This window comes from Triturus cristatus, chromosome 3_2 (genome assembly GCF_964204655.1).
Source record: "Triturus cristatus chromosome 3_2, aTriCri1.1, whole genome shotgun sequence".
NCBI lineage: Eukaryota > Metazoa > Chordata > Amphibia > Caudata > Salamandridae > Triturus > Triturus cristatus.
Window position 1 is genome coordinate 1,099,984,750 of NC_140584.1, and position 25,473 is coordinate 1,100,010,222.

Here is a 25,473-nt window from a genome sequence, read left to right on the forward strand (position 1 = left end):
GCGCTATGCATCCCAATGCAGGGTGTCTGAGCTGTTTACAAAACATACACATTATACATTGACAATAAATCATGTAAGTGTGTAAATCATTGTACAAGACGTGTGACATGAGACAGGGTTGCAAGGTTTAGAAGTCACATGTCGATATTTCACTGTGCTACAGTAGAAGGATTACAATTTATGAACTGCAGGTAACAAAAGGATCTCTGTTAAAAGCAGTAACCCACTTACCTAGATACATGAAATACATTTCTGTCACCTGCATGTTAGATGAGTAGTTTAAGTAGCTTATTTTATTTAGCACAGTTACTTAAAACCATTGCTACAAAATATCTCATTACATATCATCAATTTTAAAGTAATAAAACCAGTTTGCTAAAAATCAATTAAAATCAGTTAATATCGGTGCAACCTAATGGATCTTTACAGTACAGTGGTAAAATAAGCAGTTATTTAGCAGCGTCCGACTTTTGCTTTTCAGCTATATTGTTGTTCTGGCCGGAGATCAGTATCTCCATGTTGTGGCATTTTCTTCTCCACTTGTTTCAAAAAATTTACAAAGCGGCAGTTCAGCTGCGTGTCCTCAGGTGCAAAGCACGCCAGCACAGCCTGCCTCCGTGTGCGAATGCCTCTATGATTAAAAAGTGGTTTTAAAAGCGGTTTCCTTTCCTTTGTTAGTTCTTTACACACACAGAAAAGGTGCAGCATATCTTCTTGCGCTAAACCACATAGGCGACAGATAGAGTCGGATTGGTTTTTCAGCCAGTGCGGAGAGTGCTTTGTGCATGGCAGCAGGCCTAATCTGTATTTTAAGAATTGAATTTTAGTGGACTTGGCAAACTCCAAGGCTAGATATTTTTGTGCAGCAAGGGAGGAATGGGAGCTCAAGATCATCCAGCCGTGCGACCTTCTAGATAGGGCATGGCGTTTTAACTTTTTACTCGTGGCATAGGTGTACCCGCCGCTGTCACTACATCCTCCAGAATCCTATGGGGCTATTTGCTAGTATGACGAGCGGTGTGCGACCCACCTCGCATTTTGTATTTAAGCTCCCTGAGCCATGGGTTGACGAGCCCGGATCCCGCACCCGCGCGCCGTGAGAGGTACTATACCTGATAATTTTTGGCAGTCTACTTGGCACCCCGCATACTTACCTGCTCCCTGCTTACGAGAGGCAATTACCTCGAAACACGTGTCCAGGGATGGCATTTTAACTTTTTACTCGTGGCATAGGTGTACCCGCCGCTGTCACTACATCCTCCAGAATCCTATGGGGCTATTTGCTAGTATGACGAGCGGTGTGCGACCCACCTCGCATTTTGTATTTAAGCTCCCTGAGCCATGGGTTGACGAGCCCGGATCCCGCACCCCGTGAGAGGTACTATACCGGATAATAATTTTCGGCAGTCTACTTGGCACCCCGCATACTTACCTGCTCCCTGCTGACGAGAGGCAATTACCTCGAAACACGTGTCCAGGGATGGCATTTTAACTTTTTACTCGTGGAATAGGTGTACCTGCCGCTGTCACTACATCCTCCAGAATCCTATGGGGCTATTTGCTAGTATGACGAGCGGTGTGCGACCCACCTCGCACTTCTAGATAGGGCTGCCTTGTCTTCAAATCAGGATTGGTTCTTTACTATTCTCTTTGTTACTTTTTTGAGAAGGCAATGACTTGTAGAAGTTTCCCAAAGTTCGGTGAGACCTAGAGTGGTCAGACTAGTTGCTAAGTATTTTGCCGCTGGTGATGATTCTTTCTGTTGTAATTCTGACCACAAATGCCAATTTACGGTGCCTGGTTTGGATTACCTTACTTTATCCCAAAAGATGACTATCGCACCTTTTTTTGCAAAAGTCTGTTTTTTTAACACCAAACTCGAGCCTGATCTGTGCTGGGGAGACTCTTGTTGGTAGACCAAAAATGATTCTATACACTTTTGCGACCACAACATCCAGGAGCTTCGAATCCCTTCCACTCATTGAGGCAGCTAGGGCTGTTTCCTTCTTTATGATTGTGTCCCTTTGGGGTACAAAATGACCTTTGTCAATAATCACCCCCAGGTATTTATACTCTGTTGCTGAGTCTGTGCGTGTCTTGCCCCAAAACCAGACAGCTGTTTTCTTAAAGTTCTTTTCAATTGTCATGGTTTTCTCCAAATTAATATTTAAATTACTTGCCTCTGAGTACTCAAAAGTAATATCAAGAAGACGCTGTGGACCCACCTTCGTTTGGCTAATCAAAACTAAGTCGTCAGCGTAAAGTAAGCATGGTATTGGTAGGTTCCCGATCTTTGGAGAATGTAAGTTACTGGCATTTAGTAGCGGGATCAGGTCTGCAAGAAACAGGTTACATAATGTCGGGCCAGTACAAAGCCTTGCTTGAGGCCTTTCGTTGTTGGTATATTCCTTGATAAAGTTGACCCATCCCCCAACTTTACTTGAACCCAGGTCTGAGTGAGCAGATTAATTAACAGATTTAGCAAGGCCTGGGGTATACCCCAGCCGGCCAGTTTTGACCAGAGTCTGTTACATGATCAAAAGCTGCCCGGTAGTCGATAAAGTACAAGTATAACCGCATTTTTGTAATCTCGGCCTTATCGATTAACTGAGCCATAGTTGTTATGTTTGTTACAGTCTCAACAGATTTGGAGAAGCCAGTTTGATTTCGGAGGATGATCGAGTTGTCTTCTGCCCAAAGTTGCAGTTCGTCCAGCAAAGTGCCCGCAAATAATTTTACCTCATTGTCCAACAGGGCACCTAAACGATAGCTCCTAGGCTGAGTCTTGTCTCCTGATTTAAAGATTGGCGAAATTATCGAAGTCCACCAGGATGGAGGGAGTAGGCCTGTCATTCTTATTTCCATAAACAGAGGGCGAGTGCTTTTGCCCAATATTCTGCATCTTGTTTATAAAGCACAGGTGGTATTCCATTGGATCCCGGTGCCCCCTCTTGTCTTTCCTTCTTGATGTAGCTTTTGATTGTTTTAAGAAAATCATTTGAGGATATAACTCCTGGTAGTTCTCCATTCCATTCCTCTTGTGTTGCATTTTCCTCATTGGGTTGGTGCTTCATAGTGGTAGACCACTGTATTGTGTTGAGAAAAAAACGGAAGATTGTGCCTTCTTGAATAGTGAGTATTTATACTGAACAAATTCCAATCGTTCTTTGGTGCTTTTCAAGTGTGTAGTATTTATTTATATTTCCATGCATGGAGCAGGGACAAGAGTAGTGAAGAAACAGCCGACACGTGTTTCGCCCAAGAGTGGCCGAGGGCTTTTTCAAGGCTGAGATTGTGTGGAAAGAACAGAAGAGTTTTAGGGAGCACCATTTGGTGGAGGGTGGGGAATGGGTGAATACGTGATAAGGGGTAGAGAAATTGTTTATTAGGGGTCAGCGAAACAGGAGAGGTGAGAGTTAGGTGAAACGTGTTTACAGCACCCGGGGTAAAAAAAGAGAGAAGGGAAATAGAGGAGAATAAAATCACTAAATGATGTATGGTGTATCATATTATGGCATTTATGTTCGGACTTAGAATTAAAGTAAAACTATCTATGAGCATCAGATAGTTCAACATGAAGATCTACATGTTTTTGTGATTAAACGCAAAACATACATTTTATAGAGTACATTGTTCCACAGATGGACACGTGAATCGGAGGCCAGCATTTGAACCAAGTCATAGCTCGTCATTCTGTATAGCCTTACAATCCATGCCTTTTAGTTTATACAAAAAGCATTCTTGTCATTTATGCCATGGTTAATACAGTTGTTCTTATGTTAACAAGTTAGATTATACATGTACATTTCCAAAGTCCTATGGGTGATACAGTTAAATCGGCAAAAATAATATTTCATTGTTTAGCTTAGAAGTCGGGTTGGACGTCATCAAGGTGCAGTTGTGTGAGAAAATAGGAATAACAGGATATCTATTGTAGCAGAGCAAAGAGAACATGTTATAAGGTTACCAATTAGTGAAAACCAGCAGCATACATGTCAGAAGCCGTCCTAGCCGGCTCAATTAGCAGGTTAAAAGGTCGGTGGAATTTATATATAAGGTAAAACATCGCTCACCAGGGGTTCGTTAGTGATGTTCGTATTCCTAAAGTAAAAGAGCACGCTTATTTACTTATTATTAATCATAAGGCGTGTTGGAAGCTAAAGTAAACACATTGATTTACTTAAAAGTGATCATAAGGCGTGTTAGGGGCTAGTACGCCGTCTTCTTATTGTCTACGGGGCTATGGAAACAAGAAGTGACAAAACCAACACAATTGGAGTCACTAATAAGGTACATCATGCAGCGTAATTAAAAACCGGCATGTTAACAATCTGTAAAACTCGGAAGCTGTGGGAGAGTCAAGGTCAGCACACTCAGAGTCACTATGGTATATAATAGGGGTGGGTGGAATTTGCGAAAGTGACTTTTGCAAATTATCGCGTAAATGTTAAAAATCTCCGCAAACACGTGGAAATATTGCGAAGATGCGGAAGTTTTTTTCCCGCCCGTTCGCGGTATTTTCTGCGTGGTCGCGGCTCGCCAACTTACCCATGCGGTTGCTCGCGGGCGCGGCCATCTTGTTTTCACTCTTCTCGCGGTGCATGGTCGCGAGAAGAAAGACGTGATCGCGCGACCAATGACATTACTGCGGGCGCGAACTGTCACGAGACAGAGCAAATGGCTACCAACAATCCAACATCTCGTGGAGAACGCGACCGGATCGGGAAAACTTGTCGGCGAACGCGGGGAATCAGGTAAGGCAATCGCGCGCGCACGAGAATGTATTATTTTACAGCGCGAGCAAGGAACAAATTATCGCTAAGCATTGGAATGCGGAAATATAGACATTTTTGCGCTCTCCGCGGAATGCGAAAATGTGAAGTTATAGCAATTTCCGCAAGCGGAACGGAAATTTAGCCCAGGCCTAGTATATAAGTCGTAGAGACGTAATGAGGAATGACCTGTTAAATAACTTGAGACTAAGGGGCTGTGAAAAATGAATGAGACAAAAACAGCAATGTCTCAGAGCTGAGGTGCTAGAGACAACGTGCTGTACAGTCTAAGGATCCTGATAATGGTTGGATGTCGAGTGATTTACATCTATCTTGGCTAGCGGTGCGCTAAGGTAAATTAAAAGCATGATGGGGTGCACTGAGGACGAAGGGAGTAGGTTCGTGCAAAGGCTAATGCGCAAAACGGTGGAATTAAGACACAGATCGTGTCCCACCTTACCTTCGGTTCGGTTCGGGGTGAGTAAGTCTCTAAGGTAATCCGAATTAGTAACTGCGGTCCCGGGAACAAGAAGAGTTCCGGGGACCGCCAACGTTTAAGTACTGACTCATCCCCTGACGTCACGGTTGGGAAAGATCATGACGCGTTGCTAAGGACAGGGGCAACTGAAGAGTTACTCCAATCCGGAGGGTATACAAGTATATAGTGAGGTATTAAACGTAGTTGAATATAGGTGAAATTGAAAGACGGGGTATAAAAAGGAGTTAAATATGAAAAGTGTTTAAAGCTGAATGTGATAGAGGGACTTAATTTAGCGTGATTGAAGAGGGGAATGCCAAAAACTGCCCAATTTAGGATTGGAGGAGGTTAGGCCCACTGTGGGACTCTTAAGCTAGGTGTTCTAAAAGTCTGATATTGTATGGATGAGGTTATATTGATCATATAGGCAACGAGTCAGATTTATACTGATCGGTGTGTTACGGCATATGGGTCCACGGTGTGGGTCATGTCGTGCATCACCAACCCTGTAATAGTAAAGAGGGACTGGAGAAGGTTTGAATGGTCCACAAATACCCCAATATGGGTCACCACAAAAGTATAAGAGGTGAGGTACCTTCTCTTCTACTTTGCTTCAAATCGGAGACTTCACAAAACACAGATCTCTCCCACAAATACGTTAACCTCCAGAGTTATCACCATTATTATTCCCTGAGATTTACAGAGCACCTCTACAGCAGATGCCGTAATCCAATCAAATATTTTAAAATGCAGACTTTGCAACCAATTAATCATAATAGATCTACTGACATGCTTCTCCTTGTTGCCAATATCTTTGTGGCAGGGTTTAACTAAAATAAATGTATTAGTTGAGGCCCAGATTTTGTGTCAGAATTGAGCCACTTTTTTGGCACAACCCAGACGCCAAATCTCATTTATTAGAGCTTATAATGAGCTTAAATATACTCATGATATACCTGATAATTATATTTGTAAGGTCGTAATATCTGCTGTCACTTCTTGTTACGTCAATTCCTGTGATGTCACGCATTGTGACATCATGCGCTGTGATGGCACGCGTCATGCGTTCACTTGCGTACTACCTAGCTTGGTTAGTCCCCACAGTTCTTTTTTTAAAAGGACAAGTGCCCTGTGTGTTACCCAATGTCTCAGATAGTGTGAGCCACAGTCTCAGATAGTGTGCGACCTAAAGTCTCGGAATGTGCGTAACCCATAGCCTCAGACAGTGTGACAACAGATTCAGATAGTGTGCGATCAGCAGTCTCAGCTAGTGTGTGATACACTGCGTCAAATAGTGTCACCCATAGATTCAGATAGTGTGCATTCCAGTCTGGTAGTGTGCGATCTGATACTGTGCGACCCACAGACCCCGATACTGTGTGACCCACAGACCCCGATACTGTGCGACCCACAGACCCCGATACTGTGCGACCCACAGACTCCGATACTGTGCGACCCACAGACTCCGATACTGTGCGACCCACAGACTCCGATACTGTGCGACCCACAGACTCCGATACTGTGCGACCCACAGACTCCGATACTGTGCGACCCACAGACTCCGATACTGTGCGACCCACAGACTCCGATACTGTGCGACCCACAGACTCCGATACTGTGCGACCCACAGATTCCGATACTGTGCGACCCACAGATTCCGATACTGTGTGACCCACAGACTGTGATACTGTGTGACCCACTACTGATACAGTGTGACCCACAGACTCCGGTACTGTGTGACCCACAGACTCCGGTACTGTGTGACCCACAGACTCCGGTACTGTGCGACCCAATGTCTCAGATAGTGTGAGCCACAGTCTCAGATAGTGTGCGACCTAAAGTCTCGGAATGTGCGTAACCCATAGCCTCAGACAGTGTGACAACAGATTCAGATAGGGTGCGATCAGCAGTCTCAGCTAGTGTGTGATACACTGCGTCAAATAGTGTCACCCATAGATTCAGATTGTGTGCATTCCAGTCTGGTAGTGTGCGATCTACGGTTTCTGATACTGTGCGACCCACAGACCCCGATACTGTGCGACCCACAGACCCCGATACTGTGCGACCCACAGACCCCGATACTGTGCGACCCACAGACCCCGATACTGTGCGACCCACAGACCCCGATACTGTGCGACCCACAGACCCCGATACTGTGCGACCCACAGACCCCGATACTGTGCGACCCACAGACCCCGATACTGTGCGACCCACAGACTCCGATACTGTGCGACCCACAGACTCCGATACTGTGCGACCCACAGACTCCGATACTGTGCGACCCACAGACTCTGTGACAGTGTGACCCACAGATTCTGTGGCAGTGTGACCCACAGATTCTGTGGCAGTGTGACCCACAGACTCCGATACTGTGTTACCCACAGACTCCGATACTGTGTGACCCACAGATTCCGATACTGTGTGACCCACAGACTGTGATACTGTGTGACCCGCTACTGATACAGTGTGACCCACAGACTCCGGTACTGTGTGACCCACAGACTCCGGTACTGTGTGACCCACAGACTCCGGTACTGTGCGACCCACAGACTCCGGTACTGTGCGACCCACAGACTCCGGTACTGTGCGACCCACAGACTCCGGTACTGTGCGACCCACAGACTCCGGTACTGTGCGACCCACAGACTCCGGTACTGTGCGACCCACAGACTCCGGTACTGTGCGACCCACAGACTCCGGTACTGTGCGACCCACAGTCTCTGGTGACCCACAGACTGATACTGTGTGACCGACAGTCTCTGGTGACCCATAGACTGATACTGTGTGACCCACAGACTCTGATACTGTGTGACCTCTACTGATACAGTCAAGTCAAGTCAAAAACCACTTTATTCGATTGATTAAAATCATAAAAGTATACTATACAAATACAAAAATGTTAAAAATCTTAGTAGTAGTAAATATACAGATGAAAACTATTCCAATAACAATAAAAATAAAAAAAATAAAAAAAAAATGTATAGTCGACCAAAGCCAATTTAAGCAGTTAATGCAAGTTCATTTGTCAGTTACTAGGGGGGGTCAGTGTCTTAAACAGTTTTTAGTCTGACCCTCCTCTCTCTAACAGACGCTGCTAAAAAGCTGGCAACACAGAACATGGTTAATGGACCCTCTAATAGAGCTAAAAACATTAAGGCTGGCTTACACTGAACAAAATTCATACTTTTCATCAGTGGAATGATAAACTTTTTCCTAGCATGTTTAAAGAATGAGCAAAAGAATACAAAATGCATGGTGTCTTGAAGGGAAAAGTCATCACACTTGCAAGGTGCAACATCTTCAGGTCTACTCCAGCCCTCCACATCCCAGAGGACCATATGTATTTGGTTGAACCGCAGTTTGGTCAATAACCATCTGTGGAAGGGTTTGGAGACTGTTGACGGGTATAGAGACATCCCTGGAGACGAAGTTAACAAAGCGTGCCCCCTAACCGAAGATTTACGTAGCTCAACTCGCTCCCGCTCGGCCTCCCTTAATTTAATAAAGTTAGATTTTGCCCACTCTAAGTCAGCCTTACATAGGGATTCTGGGTTGGAAAAAATGTCTGGTCTCCCCATGTATGCAGCTAACGTCTCTATATTAGCCAACCACTGAATTTTATTCCTGTTGTCGAATCTCATACAGTCCTTCAAAATTTTGTGGTTAAGGGAGAGATTCGGGTTTAACCATGTTTTGATCCAAAGCAGTAAAGGTGCTAATTTAGTTACATCTGCTATGTATCCAATCCCAAGTTCCAAATGGACTGAATAGGAAGCGGTTGAGTGTGGAAGGCCAAGAAGAGAGCGCAAAAATGTATTTTCCTCCGTCTGGATCACATCATGTTTAATGTAGCCCCAAATTGACGCCCCATACCTTACAATAGAGATGGTTTTCGCTTTGTAAATGGTTAATATTGCCTCGACCGGCTTTCCACCCAATCTTTTTGCAAAACCAAGGACTGCCGCAGAAGAATTTCTCGCGGAATTAACCTTTAGTGAGAGCTGAGGGGACCACGAGCTTTTGTCGTCGAAGACTACTCCCAAATAGGTGAATGCCTTCACTCTCGAAATTTCTTCTCCCCCACAGAAAAAGGGCTTAACATTATTCTTTGGTGGGCCCAGCGACATCACGTGGGATTTGCCGTTGTTGACTACCAGGTCCAAACTTTTCATGAAGTCTCCAAACGAGTCCAACAATCTTTGCAGGGCCAGAGGGGTCCTGGCCAGGAGAATGGCGTCATCCGCATACAGGAGGACCGGAATCGGGGTACCTCCCATGCGCGGAATGTCCGGCGTTGCTGCCAGCAAATTTTGTTCCAGGGCATTTATATATAATGTAAACAACATGGGGGCTAATATGCATCCCTGTCGTACCCCTCTGCTAGACTTAAAACTGGACGTGCATTTCCCCTCGGTCGTCATCCTAATACAAGCATTCAGGTCTTTGTGAAGCTCGGCGAGGAAGTGCACGAGGGATCCATCAAGTCCCATTTCCAGGAGCATTGTCCACAACTTAGACCTATTAACAAGGTCAAAAGCTGTGGACAGATCCATAAAACCCAGATAAATGGAGCCCCTGGTCGCCTTGGTGTATTTGGCTGTTATTAGGAGAAGATTCAAACATTGGTCCTCCGTACTCCGCCCAGCTCTGAAACCGTATTGGGCATCTGACTGGATATTATTGTCAGAGGCCCACCGGGTTATCCTGGCTAGGATACCGTTCCCCAAGATTTTTATAGAGGAATCCAGCAGGGATATGGGCCTATAACATCTGGGGTCTGCCCTTTGACCCTTCTTAAAAATCGGTATTATGACTGACCGGGACCACGATTTAGGGAAACCAATGCAAGCTGAGTGGTTAAATACATTTGTCAGTATGTTGGCCCAAAACAAAGGGTTGGCTTTATACATATCAGTAGGGACTCCATCTGGTCCAGGGGCCTTTCTTCCTGCAGAGTCTTCAATCGCTTTTGTGACCTCTCCTATGTGGAACCTAATTGGCGCAGAGGTGGATTCAGGGGCTAGTCCCGCGAAGGTTTCAAATTCGAGGTGACTGCCATATATAATTTCAAATGGCTCAGCCAATCCGCCTCTGCGATATTAGTTTCCAGCACACTATTTTTAACGTTAGAGAAAAGGGGTGTATTAATTATAGACCAGAATTTTGCACTATCTTTTAGGGTAGCTTTATCCATAAGTTCAACCCAGGCATTATGTTTGATTTCTTCTTTCCTGTCTTGTAACGTTTTTTTATAATCTCTTCTGAGCTGTGACCCCGATACTGTGTGACCCACAGACCCCGATACTGTGCGACCCACAGACCCCGATACTGTGCGACCCACAGACCCCGATACTGTGCGACCCACAGACCCCGATACTGTGCGACCCACAGACTCTGTGACAGTGTGCGACCCACAGACTCTGACAGTGTGCGACCCACAGACTCTGTGACAGTGTGACCCACAGACTCTGTGACAGTGTGACCCACAGACTCTGTGACAGTGTGACCCACAGACTCCGATACTGTGTGACCCACAGACTCCGATACTGTGTGACCCACAGACTCCGATACTGTGTGACCCACAGACTCCGATACTGTGTGACCCACAGACTCCGATACTGTGTGACCCACAGACTCCGATACTGTGTGACCCACAGACTCCGATACTGTGTTACCCACAGACTCAGATACTGTTACCCACAGACTCCGATACTGTGTGACCCACAGATTCCGATACTGTGTGACCCACAAACTCTGGTGACCCACAGACTGATACTGTGTGACCCACAGACTGTGATACTGTGTGACCCACTACTGATACAGTGTGACCCACAGACTCCGGTACTGTGTGACCCACAGACTCCGGTACTGTGTGACCCACAGTCTCTGGTGACCCACAGACTGATACCGTGTGACCGACAGTCTCTGGTGACCCATAGACTGATACTGTGTGACCCACAGACTCTGATACTGTGTGACCTCTACTGATACAGTGTGACCCACAGACTGTGATACTGTGTGACCCACTACTGATACAGTGTGACCCACAGACTGTGATACTGTGTGACCCACTACTGATACAGTGTGACCCACAGACTCCGGTACTGTGTGACCCACAGACTCTGTGACAGTGTGACCCACAGACTCTGTGACAGTGTGACCCACAGATTATGTGGCAGTGTGACCCACAGACTGATACTTTGTGACCCACAGACTCCGATACTGTGTTACCCACAGACTCCGATACTGTGTTACCCACAGACTCCGATACTGTGTTACCCACAGACTCCGATACTGTGTGACCCACAGACTCCGATACTGTGTGACCCACAGACTCCGATACTGTGTGACCCACAGACTCCGATACTGTGTGACCCACAGACTCCGATACTGTGTGACCCACAGACTCCGATACTGTGTGACCCACAGACTCCGATACTGTGTGACCCACAGACTCCGATACTGTGTGACCCACAGACTCCGATACTGTGTGACCCACAGACTCCGATACTGTGTGACCCACAGACTCCGATACTGTGTGACCCACAGACTCCGATACTGTGTGACCCACAGACTCCGATACTGTGTTACCCACAGACTCAGATACTGTTACCCACAGACTCCGATACTGTTACCCACAGACTCCGATACTGTGTGACCCACAGATTCCGATACTGTGTGACCCACAAACTCTGGTGACCCACAGACTGATACTGTGTGACCCACAGACTGTGATACTGTGTGACCCACTACTGATACAGTGTGACCCACAGACTCCGGTACTGTGTGACCCACAGACTCCGGTACTGTGTGACCCACAGTCTCTGGTGACCCACAGACTGATACCGTGTGACCGACAGTCTCTGGTGACCCATAGACTGATACTGTGTGACCCACAGACTCTGATACTGTGTGACCTCTACTGATACAGTGTGACCCACAGACTCTGGTGACCCACAGACTGATACTGTGTGAACCACAGACTCCGATACAGTGTGACCCACAGACTCCGATACAGTGTGACCCACAGACTCCGATACAGTGTGACCCACAGACTGATACTGTGTGACCCACAGACTCGGATACTGTGTGACACACAGACTCGGATACTGTGTGACACACAGACTCGGATACTGTGTGACACAGTCACCGACTCTGGTGACCCACAGACTCTGGGAGACCCATAGCTTCAGCGTGCGAGCTGCATTCTTAGCATGTACATATCATTGACAGTGATAAGAAATGTACTGCCTCTGCGTGTCTGTGTGTGCGCGTGAGACAGACAGCAACAGACCCACAGGCTGAGAGGGGGTGGGGAGGGAGGGGCACCGCTTCAAACAGTGCGTCATCCAAACCCTCAGCAATAAACGCAACCCGAAAGTGTGCGAGCCCGACAGTGTTATGAAATATATGGGTGCCGTATCTTTGGACAGTGGGAGCTGACGTGCATGTCCAATGCCCATCGCTTCACATAATGTACACCGCAGCCTCAGACACGGACCATGATGTGTTGTGAGGTGTAACTTTAACACGAGGGTAGTAAGTAGTGTGTGTGCCCTACACCTCTACAGGGTGTAACCTAATTAGAATTTTCAACTGTAGTGGGGTGTGAGTAAAAAAAACACACAAATTCTTGCGCGACCCACAACCTCCGAGAAGAAACAGTCAGGAGCGGGCTTTCTGTCAGAAAGTCCCTGCCTCCCCCTTTTCTCCGCGTGGTACGTCCCGCCCCCAGTGCCCGGCTCTTCAATCCCGAGCTGAAGGGGGAGCCGGACCTGCTGCTCCGACCCCTCTGAAGCGTCCTCGTGTTTAAAGGGATCGATCGGCGGGCTTGGTTTAAAGCCCAGGCAGGACCTGTCGTGCTCAGCTCCTGCTGCGTGCACTGTAGGGGTCGCCAGGGAGCATCGAGCTGGGGCCGTGCACGAGGGTCCAGGACTACAGGCTCCGAGGCCGTGCTCACCGACGCACCGCTGCGGAGGCTGCAGCGCACAGGCTCCAGTGAAGCGGCTCGCTGCGGGCTGGGAGCTGGGGGTCGGCGTGCACTCACTGCCGGGGCTCAGGGTGCATGCACCAAGGAACGGCGCATCCGGAGCAGAGTGGACTAAGCGCTCGGGGTACATCAGCTGCGGGGCATAGTGCATTAAATGACTGAATGCTGAGGTCTAGGGTGCACACGCTACTACTGCTCACTCACTGAGGAGGAAAGGAGGCAGAGAGAGGAAAAGAATCTGAAGTTTACTCTTCGTTACGTTTTTTTGCGCGGTTTACACTTGCCTGCGAACCCTTTTCTCCACAGCTGATCCTGATTTTTGAGCGAGCTTTGCACCTGCGGCACTGGTTCCTTTCAGCATCCACGTCCTCGGGCACGCACGCCAGGTGGCCTGATTTGGACACTACAATTTCTGACGCGGATTGGGGATTCTCAAATTAACTCCGACTGTTCTGAACTCTAGTATTTCCCCAACCCTTCATCCTGTTTCTGGACGCTCACTTCCTCTTCTTCACGATAGTTTGCCTTTATACATCTTCTGCCACGGAGTTTGGAACAGTGGCCACTCCTGCGCGAGTTTGGGACGCCGATCCCCACCTGCACGTGGTTTGGACGATAACCGCCAGCTTGCGCGAGTTCTGGGCGCAGTTATAACCTGTGCGCATCTAGGAGCATGAGATAAACCTTGTTGGTTCTAACGGCTATTCACCCCTGCCTGGGCTGGTTTCAGACCCCGCCTGCTCCTTGCGCTGCTCTGGACACTAACCTGCGCTGGTGATGGACTCTGGTCCGATGGAGTCCGCGCTCCCCTCCAGCAGTGAAATCGCGGACCTGAACAGCCAGGACGCGCAGACGGTGTGCGAGGCGCTGGGCCGCTACGAGGAGACCCTGCGCGGGGCCGTGCGTGAGATCCATGTGGACATTCAGGTATTCAAGCACGGGGTGGAGCGGCAGCTGGAGGACGTCCTGCGCCTGGCCGGGCCCCTGCCGCGCACCGTCTCCGACCTGCAGCAGGAGAACCGCAGCCTACGCGCGCAGGTGCAGCGCCTGGCGGAGCAGGTGGAGCGCCTGGCCCGGTGCGCGGGGCTCCCGGAGGAGGCCGGGGGCAGCGACCTGCCTGGCTCACCGGGCACACCTGGGGACAAGGTACCAGCATCATTACCCTTAACTCTTGGAGGCACTCCCTGCACCCCCGGGGGCACCCTGCCTGGCTCTCCCTGCACCCCCGGGGGCACCATGCTGGGATCGCCAAGCGCCCCCTGGAGGAATCTGCCTGGCTCACCCTCTACCCCTGTGGGCTCCATGCCCAGCACGCCATGGACACCCCCGGGCAGCCTGCCCGGATCGCCTGGAGTGGCGTCTGCAGGGGGCAGTCTCCCAGGCTCCCCTTCCACGTCTCGGACCCGGTTCTCCAGTCACGCTTTGCTGTCAGTGTCCGGGAAGACGCAGGTGAGTGCGTGCGTATTGGAACCGCAGAGGTGATTTTAAGGATGCGCGCGTAACTTTTAGGGTGCCCTCTGTTTAACCTATGAACACCCATAACGTAGGGTGATTATACCAGAAAACGGGACGGGCGATATCCTAGAAGTAAGACTACAACACGGCAGTGATAGCATATCGCGCAGCCAGGCGACCAGATGTCCCCGGACGACCAAGCCCCCAGGTGGCCTGGGAGGGTGCCATGCCCAGCCGCCCTGATAGCACTCATCGACACAGGGCCGTACTAACATACGGTTTCAGATTGATACGGAAACTTCACTTTTAATTCTAACAATATTTTATGCCTTGCTTACACATAAAAATATGGTTGTGTTCCGCACAAACAAATACAAGCATATTTTGTGCCCCGCTTTAAATGTGCATGTTTTGATAAAGACATACGACAAGATAGATGTGCTGAGCAAAGAAGGGTTTAGGGTTATTATCCAGGGCAACGAAAAAACGCTGTGCAGGTGAGACTCGCTGTTCATGGGCGTCATTTAGGGGTCGCAGCTGTGACCCCTGGCAATGCCTTTGTGACCCCTGGTCTCAGAGGTGGTGAAATCAGTTCCAGGAACACGGGCGACAGTTCGTCCTAATGGATGCTGGTTGGGCCTCCACTTTCTTTGTTTGTTGTCAATTGTATATTACACTTATAGCGAATTATACATTATTCACTATTCGTATAATAAAAAAAAGTACAATTAGCTTGCATGCGACCCTACCTTGCAGCGGAGGTATGTAAAAAAGGCTTTTAAATGTATGTTGTGTGTGTGCTTGCTGGTGAGAGTGTAATATGTAAGAGTGTGTGTGAATGTATATGTAAGTGTGCGTGTGAGTAAAGGTCAAATGGTATGTCACTTCCATTACCCCGTGCATGTTGGTGAATTGGCGTTCATGCTTATGCTGCACACCAGATGTTGTGCCCCCCCCCTTCCTCCCTATAGGGGGTCATAATGGTTTGGCCAGGAAGTGCCAGCTCGTGCCAAGCTGACAGACCGAAGGTGAGAGAAGGCAGCAGCGGTGCAGCCCGCGCGACGCCTTCCTGCATCTCAGCTCATGGAAGAGGGTCCGATGGCGATGCCAGCATGCCCGGCCTCTTATTACTAGTGTGCATGCCCACCTGAATGTCCCTCAAAACCGGGATGTGTATCTCGTTCTGTTAGGAGTACCGGGACACGGGGGCTGTCCATCGAAGTCCGGATGTCTGGGGACCCTACCATAACGTGGCCCTTGCGCTCTTCTTTCGCCGTGAGCTGTTCCCGTGGTCAGCCGGGGTTAGTGGTGTGAGTGCCTCCGAGCTGCAAAAGTCTCAGTCGGCGCTGTAATGTGGGGCGCACCTGGCAGGCTATTGTTCGACCCTGGGCCTCAGTGTTGCAGTAGAAGTAGCCTGTGACTACAACTCCCATACTGCATTAGGCGGACTGGAAACGGGTTCCCAACAAATATGGCGTGACGTAGCAACAACAGCAGAGTCTGCCCTGGACGCGATCGAGCTCTTACTTACCTCAAACCCCCTGGGTGCGTTCACTGGTGTTAGGTGGGCCGAGGGTCGCACCAAGACCGACGTTTGCCCCGAGTACATGGTGCTTATGTTTAAAATGGCAACCACTGGCCAGTGCGCGGAGCGCTGCTTTCACTCCGCGTGTCAGGGCGCGATCAGGAGCGCCCCCGGGTAGGGTGGGTAATTAGCAGGCATTAGGAGTTTGTCGGATGCTATAAAGATCATCTGTCCAGAGGCTTGTTTGAAAATGGGGAACAGCATACAGATGTGGGTGCTTGCCACACCTAAACAGCATGTCCAGTTTCTTTACGGGTCCTTTTCCGGCAGGTTTTACCTGCCCAAATTTAACGAAAGGTGCAGGTTTGTCCCTCCTGGTCTCACGAAGTGTGATGAACATGGCCGCCCTTCTGATCCCTGTGTAATAGGAGTTTGCGTTGGATCATTTATACCGGCCAGTTGTGATAAGGCCCTGTAGTGATGTACCACCTCATAATGTGTGTTCCTTGCCACATAATTCGGACATCCTACTGCATAAACTGCTCTTGGCTTGATGCGTTTCTTTCTAGCGGACCTCAATTTATATAGTGTCTTCTTGAAAGACCTGTTTATTTCGTTTGTTCTGAAGTTTCCAACCCTTTAATAACGGGATGGTACTGCACCCTGTTCAAGTAGAGTAGGAGGATTAAACTCCAGAGCTTCCAGCTTTGCCAGGCATTATTTCAGCCGCCAAGTGGCCACATGGCAAGTGTAACACCCGGAGTGACTCCTGGCTTTATACAACAGCCCTTTGTCTGCTGGGACATGTACCAGGAAAAACAAAGCCGCCGGAGACATAATACGACGCGATGTTGGCAGAAAAGCCATGATTGCCCGAGTGTCACTCGTGCATTCGGTTGCTAGGTAACGAAGCTTCATCTTCCGATTTCACAGAAAACGTAGGACATGTATTGGAAACGGCCCTTTCTCCGTCCTTGGCAAATATCGCTTTCCAGAAATGTGGCCTACTTTTCAGAAGTGGAAGGAGATCCCTTCATCCAGGCACGTATAGCTGAGATCACACCTGGCGTTGAACCAGCGGTGCGCGCGGGGATTCTTCCTTATTCACGTCTTAGGGCTCTGGAGCTGAGACTGAAGGCAGTGCGAGGGTCTTACAACACCTGCCGGAGCTAAGACTGACGGCAGTGCGAGGGTCTTGCAGCACCTGCCGGAGCTGAGACTGACGGCAGTGCGAGGGTCTTACACCACCTGCCGGAGCTAAGACTGAAGGCAGTGGGAGGGTCTTGCAGCACCTGCCGGAGCTGAGACTGAAGGCAGTGCGAGGGTCTAGCAGCACCTGCCGGAGCTGAGACTGAAGGCAGTGCGAGGGTCTTGCAGCACCTGCCGGAGCTAAGACTGAAGGCAGTGCGAGGGTCTTACACCACCTGCCGGAGCTGAGACTGAAGGCAGTGCGAGGGTCTTACAGCACCTGCCGGAGCTGAGACTGAAGGCAGTGCGAGGGTCTTACAGCACCTGCCGGAGCTGAGACTGAAGGCAGTGCGAGGGTCTTACAGCACCTGCCGGAGCTGAGACTGAAGGCAGTGCGAGGGTCTTACAGCACCTGCCGGAGCTGAGACTGAAGGCAGTGCGAGGGTCTTACAGCACCTGCCGGAGCTGAGACTGAAGGCAGTGCGAGGGTCTTGCTGCACCTGCCGGAGCTGAGACTGAAGGCAGTGCGAGGGTCTTACACCACCTGCCGGAGCTGAGACTGAAGGCAGTGCGAGGGTCTTACACCACCTGCCGGAGCTAAGACTGAAGGCAGTGCGAGGGTCTTACACCACCTGCCGGAGCTGAGACTGACGGCAGTGCGAGGGTCTTACACCACCTGCCGGAGCTGAGACTGACGGCAGTGCGAGGGTCTTGCAGCACCTGCCGGAGCTGAGACTGAAGGCAGTGCGAGGGTCTTGCAGCACCTGCCGGAGCTGAGACTGAAGGCAGTGCGAAGGTCTTACACCACCTGCCGGAGCTAAGACTGAAGGCAGTGCGAGGGTCTTACACCACCTGCCGGAGCTGAGACTGAAGGCAGTGCGAGGGTCTTGCAGCACCTGCCGGAGCTAAGACTGACGGCAGTGCGAGGGTCTTGCAGCACCTGCCGGAGCTAAGACTGAAGGCAGTGCGAGGGTCTTGCAGCACCTGCCGAAGCTGAGACTGACGGCAGTGCGAGGGTCTTACAGCACTTGCCGGAGCCGAGACTGACGGCAGTGCGAGGGTCTTACAGCACCTGCCGGAGCTGAGACTGAAGGCAGTGCGAGGGTCTTGCAGCACCTGCCGGAGCTGAGACTGAAGGCAGTGCGAGGGTCTTGCAGCACCTGCCGGAGCTAAGACTGAAGGCAGTGCGAGGGTCTTACAGCACCTGCCGGAGCTGAGACTGAAGGCAGTGCAAGGGTCTTACAGCACCTGCCGGAGCTGAGACGGAAGGCAGTGCGAGGGTCTTACAGCACCTGCCGGAGCTGAGACGGAAGGCAGTGCGAGGGTCTTACAGCACCTGCCGGAGCTGAGACTGAAGGCAGTGCGAGGGTCTTACAGCACCTGCCGGAGCTGAGACTGAAGGCAGTGCGAGGGTCTTGCAGTACCTGCCGGAGCTAAGACTGACGGCAGTGCGAGGGTCTTACAGCACCTGCCGGAGCTAAGACTGACGGCAGTGCGAGGGTCTTGCAGCACCTGCCGGAGCTAAGACTGAAGGCAGTGCGAGGGTCTTACAGCACCTGCCGGAGCTAAGACTGAAGGCAGTGCGAGGGTCTTGCAGCACCTGCCGGAGCTAAGACTGAAGGCAGTGCGAGGGTCTTACAGCACCTGCCGGAGCTGAGACTGAAGGCAGTGCGAGGGTCTTACAGCACCTGCCGGAGCTGAGACTGAAGGCAGTGCGAGGGTCTTACAGCACCTGCCGGAGCTGAGACTGAAGGCAGTGCGAGGGTCTTACAGCACCTGCCGGAGCTGAGACTGAAGGCAGTGCGAGGGTCTTACAGCACCTGCCGGAGCTGAGACTGAAGGCAGTGCGAGGGTCTTGCAGTACCTGCCGGAGCTAAGACTGACGGCAGTGCGAGGGTCTTACAGCACCTGCCGGAGCTGAGACTGAAGGCAGTGCGAGGGTCTTACACCACCTGCCGGAGCTGAGACTGAAGGCAGTGCGAGGGTCTTGCAGCACCTGCCGGTGGAGCCTAAAGGGGTTCAGGATTCACACCCATCCAAAGCTTGAACCCTCTGCAGAGCTCCGCAGCAACGGGACGCGCTAATGGAAAATGTCATTACATTATAAAGTAAGTGAAGGAGGTACACAACTTTTGAAATAATTAGAGGGCGAAAATGAAAAATGCAGTGCTTAGAGGAGGGTGCCTCGTGTTGTATCTGGAGGTGGTGGGGTGATGGAGATGTAATGGAGAAGGAGTGAGTGAAGGCGGACATTTAGGTCTGATATACGGCGAGGGAGGACTTAAGAAATATGTGGGAGGGAAAAAATGTTTCACACCGAGACTGAGTGGGGAGTGTGAGGAAGAAGAGGCGTGATTGTGAAAACTGAAGACCACAGGCCTCTGCAATGTTTAATTCAGTCTCATGCCTTCAGAATTGAAACCTTCCCCATTATTATTGTCTCAACAATATCTTTAGTGTTACTCGTTCATCTGATACTGCTAACAAGCACTGGCAAAAGCCAGTGGGTCCGTGTGGCATCCTCATGGGATTCTGAAGTTAGGTCCTGTCCTGACTCGAGGCTGGTACTGCTAACAAGCACTGGCAAAGCCAGTGGGACCGCGTGGCATCCTCATGGAATTCGGAGGTTCGGTCCTGTCCTGACTCGGGGTTCGCAGCAGTTGTTGCTGGTCCCCTGCATGGTAGGATGCAATACCAGAAAGCGCCCAGAAAGCCACCGAAGTGCTAGGTTGGTACCTGCGTGAATAATGGGCTTTTTGGTTACGTGGCATGTTTTAAGCTAGTGCCTTGATTACATAGGTCTCTGGGAAAGGATGCACAGTTGAGCTGTTGTGGAAATGTCCCTTTTAGAAAGCCCACTCACATTGTTTGTCATTTAAAACCGAGCCCCACCCCTTGTCCCGCACTAGCATAACGCCACCTCTTGTCCACAGCGCTATATGACGACTGGCTACAGATGGGATGTGCACTTGTCAGTGAGTGACTGCATGAATGGGTGAGTGGGTGGACTGGAGAGCAAGTGCATGGATGGATGAATGGACAGGCATAGCTTTAAGTGGGCCGGGTCTGAGCACCAGCAGTTTTTAGGTCTCGCCTGAGCCAGCGCTGTAGCGCTGCTCTCGCAAGAGCTTTAGTAAACAGGGGGATTTGGAAGTGCAAACTAGTGCTTTCAGGCCTCCAAATACAGAGCATGTGCGCCGGGCGCGCGCACCATTTGGCAGCCTGCGTGATCATTTCGCGTCCGCTTTGATGTTCTCAGTGAGCCGCGCGGCCACTGAGAACATCAAAGTGGCCGCGAAAGTGCTCACCATTTGCCAGCCTGCGTGCCTCTCTCCCCTACCCCCTCCCTTATCCCACTTCATTATAGCACGAGGAGCTGTCTATCCCTAGCGCGCGCTTCAACATTCCTCCCGCACCACACAGTGCGACTCGCAGCCGCGCGTCTTCCACAACTCCCGGGCTTGTTCTAGTACCCGTGCATATTTTTCTCCGCTCTGTCCCTCTAAGTACCCCCAACCCATCCCTTCTGCGGCCACTGCTGCTGTGTGGAAGGGTATATATGTTTATAAACTGCTACTTTACCAATAATCTAGTCTTGGTAACAGTCACAATAAACTAACCACCGAGACCTGGACTGAATATAAACTGAATACAACATATTGTCTGTGATCACTAACTGACACTCGGCAGCATCATCACCGGTACAGTGTATGGAACAGCAGCCCATGCTTTCTTCACACATACATGAGGCACACCACATGCAGTAGTTGTGATCGCTTTGTTTGGTGGCAGAACAGGTACAATACACCCAGCTGTGCCAAGAGTCAAACGGAACAGTTTCAGCCCAGCAGATGCAAAATCCTCTCCCAAATCAGAACAAACTTAGAAAGGGTAACAGTCAAAGCTTCTCTTACATGAAAATATGCATGTCCCTGTCACAGACATCTAGAGTAAAACTGTTAACGATGCAGAGACTCGAATCCCGTTCCCAACGTCCAAAGTCGGCAGCTCCGGAGGTTACTCCAGTCCCTCTCCTGCTAGACATCAGTGTGTTTGGCTGCAACTTTCATATTGTTTTCCGCCCTCGCTTAAAGCGAGCTGTCGATAGAAAAGCCTGCTTCGGGGCTGGCCTTGATTATCCTTCCAGCGCCATGCAGCCAATCTATCTTTTTACCTCCACCCAGGCCTACTCCCTCCGCCGATATCCTGCTGTCCATACTAGGCGCCTTCATAGCAATATAGCGGTAGCTTAAGTCGAGAGCTCCCGTAGGCGGGAGGGTTCGAGGCTCACCGCAATCCAGGGCAGCTTCCATGTGCGGGGGGCGCCCCCGAGACCACAGAGGCTGCTCTCACCTCCAGGTTGTGCTGTCAGAGACAGCACAGATCGCTCTTGACTTGAAGTAAGCCCCATCGCTGTTAGAAGACCCGCAAATTCACCCCACAAGCCTCTGGTGGTTCGGAGGGTTTGTGAAGGCGGTGCATTTACTCACAAGGTAATGACTTTCACTCGCACCGCAACTGCACATTTTTACAGTTTGCGATATCTTTTATAGCACCAGTCACCTTAACTGGAGTTAATTTCAGCCATAGCTCCTGCCTCCTAGGGGCATGGATATTTAATTCATTCAGGTACCGCCGCCAACGGCGAGTTGTGTAATGCTGCAATCTTCGCGTTGCGGAGCAATCATTTTCTAGCAGTTTAACTCGCAATCTTTGTTTATGCCACAGCTTCTGCCTTTATTAGGCACAGCTGTTTTGACCATTACGGTTGCAGTGGCTTATATAAGCAGGACACACGGAGCCTACTTCTTTTCGTTTCACTTTGTGCCCGTGTGAATGGCTGGTGCCGAGGCAATTTACTACTCCACTGCCTAGAGGTGATATGGAACTGATTTCTTCGCATGCAGTGATCATTAAAGAGGGGCATCAAATTATTTCCGCCGGGCTGCTAGAGCCACGGCAACGCTGAGCCGAGCTGGTGTGCTGCAACCCGCACCGTCTCCGCTGGCTCAACCCTTGACACTAACCCTTTAACAAGCATTGGCATAGCCAATAGGTCTCGTCTTTGGGACCTTATAAGTGTTTAGCCATGCAACCAAGACGCCTCGGCATAAGTGCGCTTAATAAATACTTCAGTCAGTCAACAGTTGCATAACTAAATACTTATAAGGTCCCAAAAGCGAGACCTATTGGCTATGCCAATGCTTGTTTTAAGGGGGCCTCGAAACTGGTCTCTATCGGGCTCTGTTTTGTGCCTTGGCACTGGCGGTGTGTTTTTATTCCCGGACTGCAGTGACAACAGGCACATCGATGTGCGCGTGGTGAGCGTTGTATAGGAAGGGAAATCCTTTAAAGAGAGTCGTGTTCTCTCTGGATTTCCCTTCCCTTTTTGAAACTCAGGAGCAGCAACATTGTCTTGGTGTCACCAGGGCTTTAAGTGGAAATGTTTTCAATATTATATGCAAGCCATAGTTGCTGCCTATTTATCTTATGCAACTAGCAACCATTGACAAAGCCAATAGTCCTGACTTGTAGGTATGATGTGACTTGTATCATATAACTGGACGCAATGATAGGAACAGGCAAAATACAAGTCGGGCGGCACACTGTGCTAAACACAGATTTTTAGTTTACGTGTTTTTAATCCACGCCCTTAATTACATTGACCTCGCCCCTTTGAGAGACCACCCCCCCCCCCCCCCACCCAGTTTTTTCATCTCACTTAAAGCCCTGTGGACAGGGTCTCTTTGCCTCTCTCCCTCATTCCTGACAATGCTCCCTGAGGAACCTTTAAGGGCAGCAAGGAGCCGGCCTGTGCGACCAGTGCTAAATATACTGTGACCGGTGCTTAAAATACACTTCCTGCAAATAGTCTGCAGGGGAGGGGGGTCGAGAACAAATTGTTGCGGGGTCATTGTGTGAACCTGTTGTGAGGGTAATACATTTTCTCTTTCGTATTGAGCTGCACTTAATATTCAAAGCCAACCATTGGGACATGTGTGTTTTTTTTATTCAAATAAATAAATGTTTCGGTCCGTAAAGCGCGAAGCATGTTCGTGTCTGTGGTGGGTTTGAGTCCTAGAGACAGCTTGGAGGAGACTGTTCGAGTCTGCTTGGAAGGGCAGACGGATGTAACTTCGAGCGGTGTGCTGAAAAGCGCTCGGTCTCCCGCCATGCGCTCCAAGGCTGTCTGGAAGCGGGAGGTGCGATGGTGGGGCGGGGGGAGGAATGCAAATGAGGAACCAGGAGAGAAGCGCGCAGGTGGGATGAAGGTCGAAGAAAAACGGAGTCGTGATTATGGTGGCTTTCCTAAAATAATGTATCTTACTGGTGTGGTGGGTGGTGTCAGTTTTTAAATGAAAGCCAACAATGTTGCTAAAAATAAAAAAAGACCGGTAAAATCTGTCCTTATTCAGTCCACCTGCAGAGTTCAATCTAGTTTGGAAAACGGCCAAAATCCACTCTGCCCGCAGGCTATAGAGCAGGACGGCGTGTGTCTGAGCAGGACAAAAACTGCGGTTTTGGGACGGCGTGCCATAAATGAGGTCCAGAGAGAAGTGCAGATGTCCCTCACAGGTCCTGTATGAGTGCCAGTAACCCTCATAATGGGCCTCACACAAAGCCTTGTTTTGATTTGTTGAATGGTTCACCAATGGCAGTGCGATTGTTTCAGCAATCTGATTGGCCACCCAATTGAAATGGGGCACGGTGTCAGGCCTGGCTGGCAATAGCCAGGGGCCTAACTGCACAGAACTCTAGGGTGTGGGCATTCTTGCAGTTACCCTTGAAGGGCTGTGGATACCTGCTGCTATTCATCATTTGTCAGCCCTTAGTTGGCAGAAATGTATTCCTTGGGTGCATGCAGGCTGACGACCAATGTGCCTGCATACAGGAGCACCTAGGGAGTGAGGCCTGCACTTTTTTTAACCGATCCAAGATGGTGGACACCATTTGAATTGGTAAATTAAAATAAAAAGAACTGCAGTAGCACAAAAGTGCAGGTGCTGGTCCCTAAAATAAATAAAAGTAAGCTGTAAAAAAATAAAAGGACCACCAGTGTTTTGGGAAGTTACAAAGGTGTGGGTGGAGTGCAAAAGAGGCGCTTGACACTGGGCCGAGGGGGGACTTTAAAAACTATGCCAGGGAGGGTGGGGAAAGCAATTGAAGAGTTCAGGGAAAGGGAAGAGGGTGCAATATGGAGCAGGGATAGGGGGTGCTGGGTTTGGAGGGAAGTAGCACAACAGAGAGAGAGCGCTAGAAATTATATGTACTCCCATGGAGTGCTGAATGAAAAAGATAAGTTCACGGCTTGGGAGCAGTGCACTTGTACAAGTCCGACAATCAAAAGAATGTTAAAACGTAATCCCAGTTGAAATTTAAATTACGCCCCCTTAATTTTGGGATTTTTGCATTACAAATTGTTGCTCAAAATTAAAAAAAATTATGCCATGTCGCACAATTGTCTCATTCATTGCACAATTTTACAGCGAACATGTGACAATAATGCAAAGTGCCAGAACATTAGAAGTTTTTGCTCACGCAACTTGTATTTTTCACACAATTTTTGGTTGTTGATTTTTTTAGTACAAAAAGCATTTTCAAGTTAAAAATTGACACAAGGGTGCACTTGGTGCTAATATATAGTGCTAAATGACAGATTTGCATTTCACACAATTGTGTGTAATTTTGTGTAACTTTTCCATAATCTTGTGTAATTCCGCAAAAGCAAATTATGAGAATTTCTCACACCCCTCCTAAAGAGGCTATTCTCCAGGGGATGAACAAATGCAAGGAGAGGAATGAAGGTAGCTAGGAGCCCTCCGATACACACAGGATACAGAATCGGAGGGCTCCTAGCTACCTGTTCCCCCTGACTAATGCTTGTACCCCGCACTTGGATCGGGGGAAGCCGCTCTGGCAGTGATTCCTAGAGTGCGTCGGGTGCAACTGGGGTGGGGGGGGGGGGGTGCTCCTTTGGTCTCTGTACAGCCAAGCTGTAGAGCTCAATGCCACTCAACCTGAGACTTGAACCTTCAGAGGCAAGTTTCGGTAAAAACCTGAAGAC

The 25,473-nt window shown here is 49.6% G+C and overlaps 1 protein-coding gene and 1 long non-coding RNA gene across 3 annotated transcripts in view; one reads left to right on the forward strand and one right to left on the reverse strand.

Moving 5' to 3' along the window:
* Positions 1 to 13,660, reverse strand: part of LOC146859204 (uncharacterized) — a 46,754-nt gene extending 33,094 nt beyond the window's left edge. Inside the window, exon 1 of the long non-coding RNA XR_014980073.1 lies at positions 13,525 to 13,660. This is a non-coding gene — a long non-coding RNA (uncharacterized LOC146859204). The remainder of the gene's footprint in view (positions 1 to 13,524) is intronic.
* Positions 12,914 to 25,473, forward strand: part of SMTNL2 (smoothelin like 2) — a 330,693-nt gene continuing 318,133 nt past the window's right edge. The window contains exon 1 of one of the 2 annotated variants that reach the window (XM_085649882.1): positions 12,914 to 14,689. In XM_085649882.1, coding sequence (XP_085506008.1) covers positions 14,018 to 14,689 — 672 coding nt within the window. In that variant the 5' untranslated portion in view covers positions 12,914 to 14,017. The remainder of the gene's footprint in view (positions 14,690 to 25,473) is intronic. The other variant, XM_085649883.1, reaches the window with a different exon arrangement.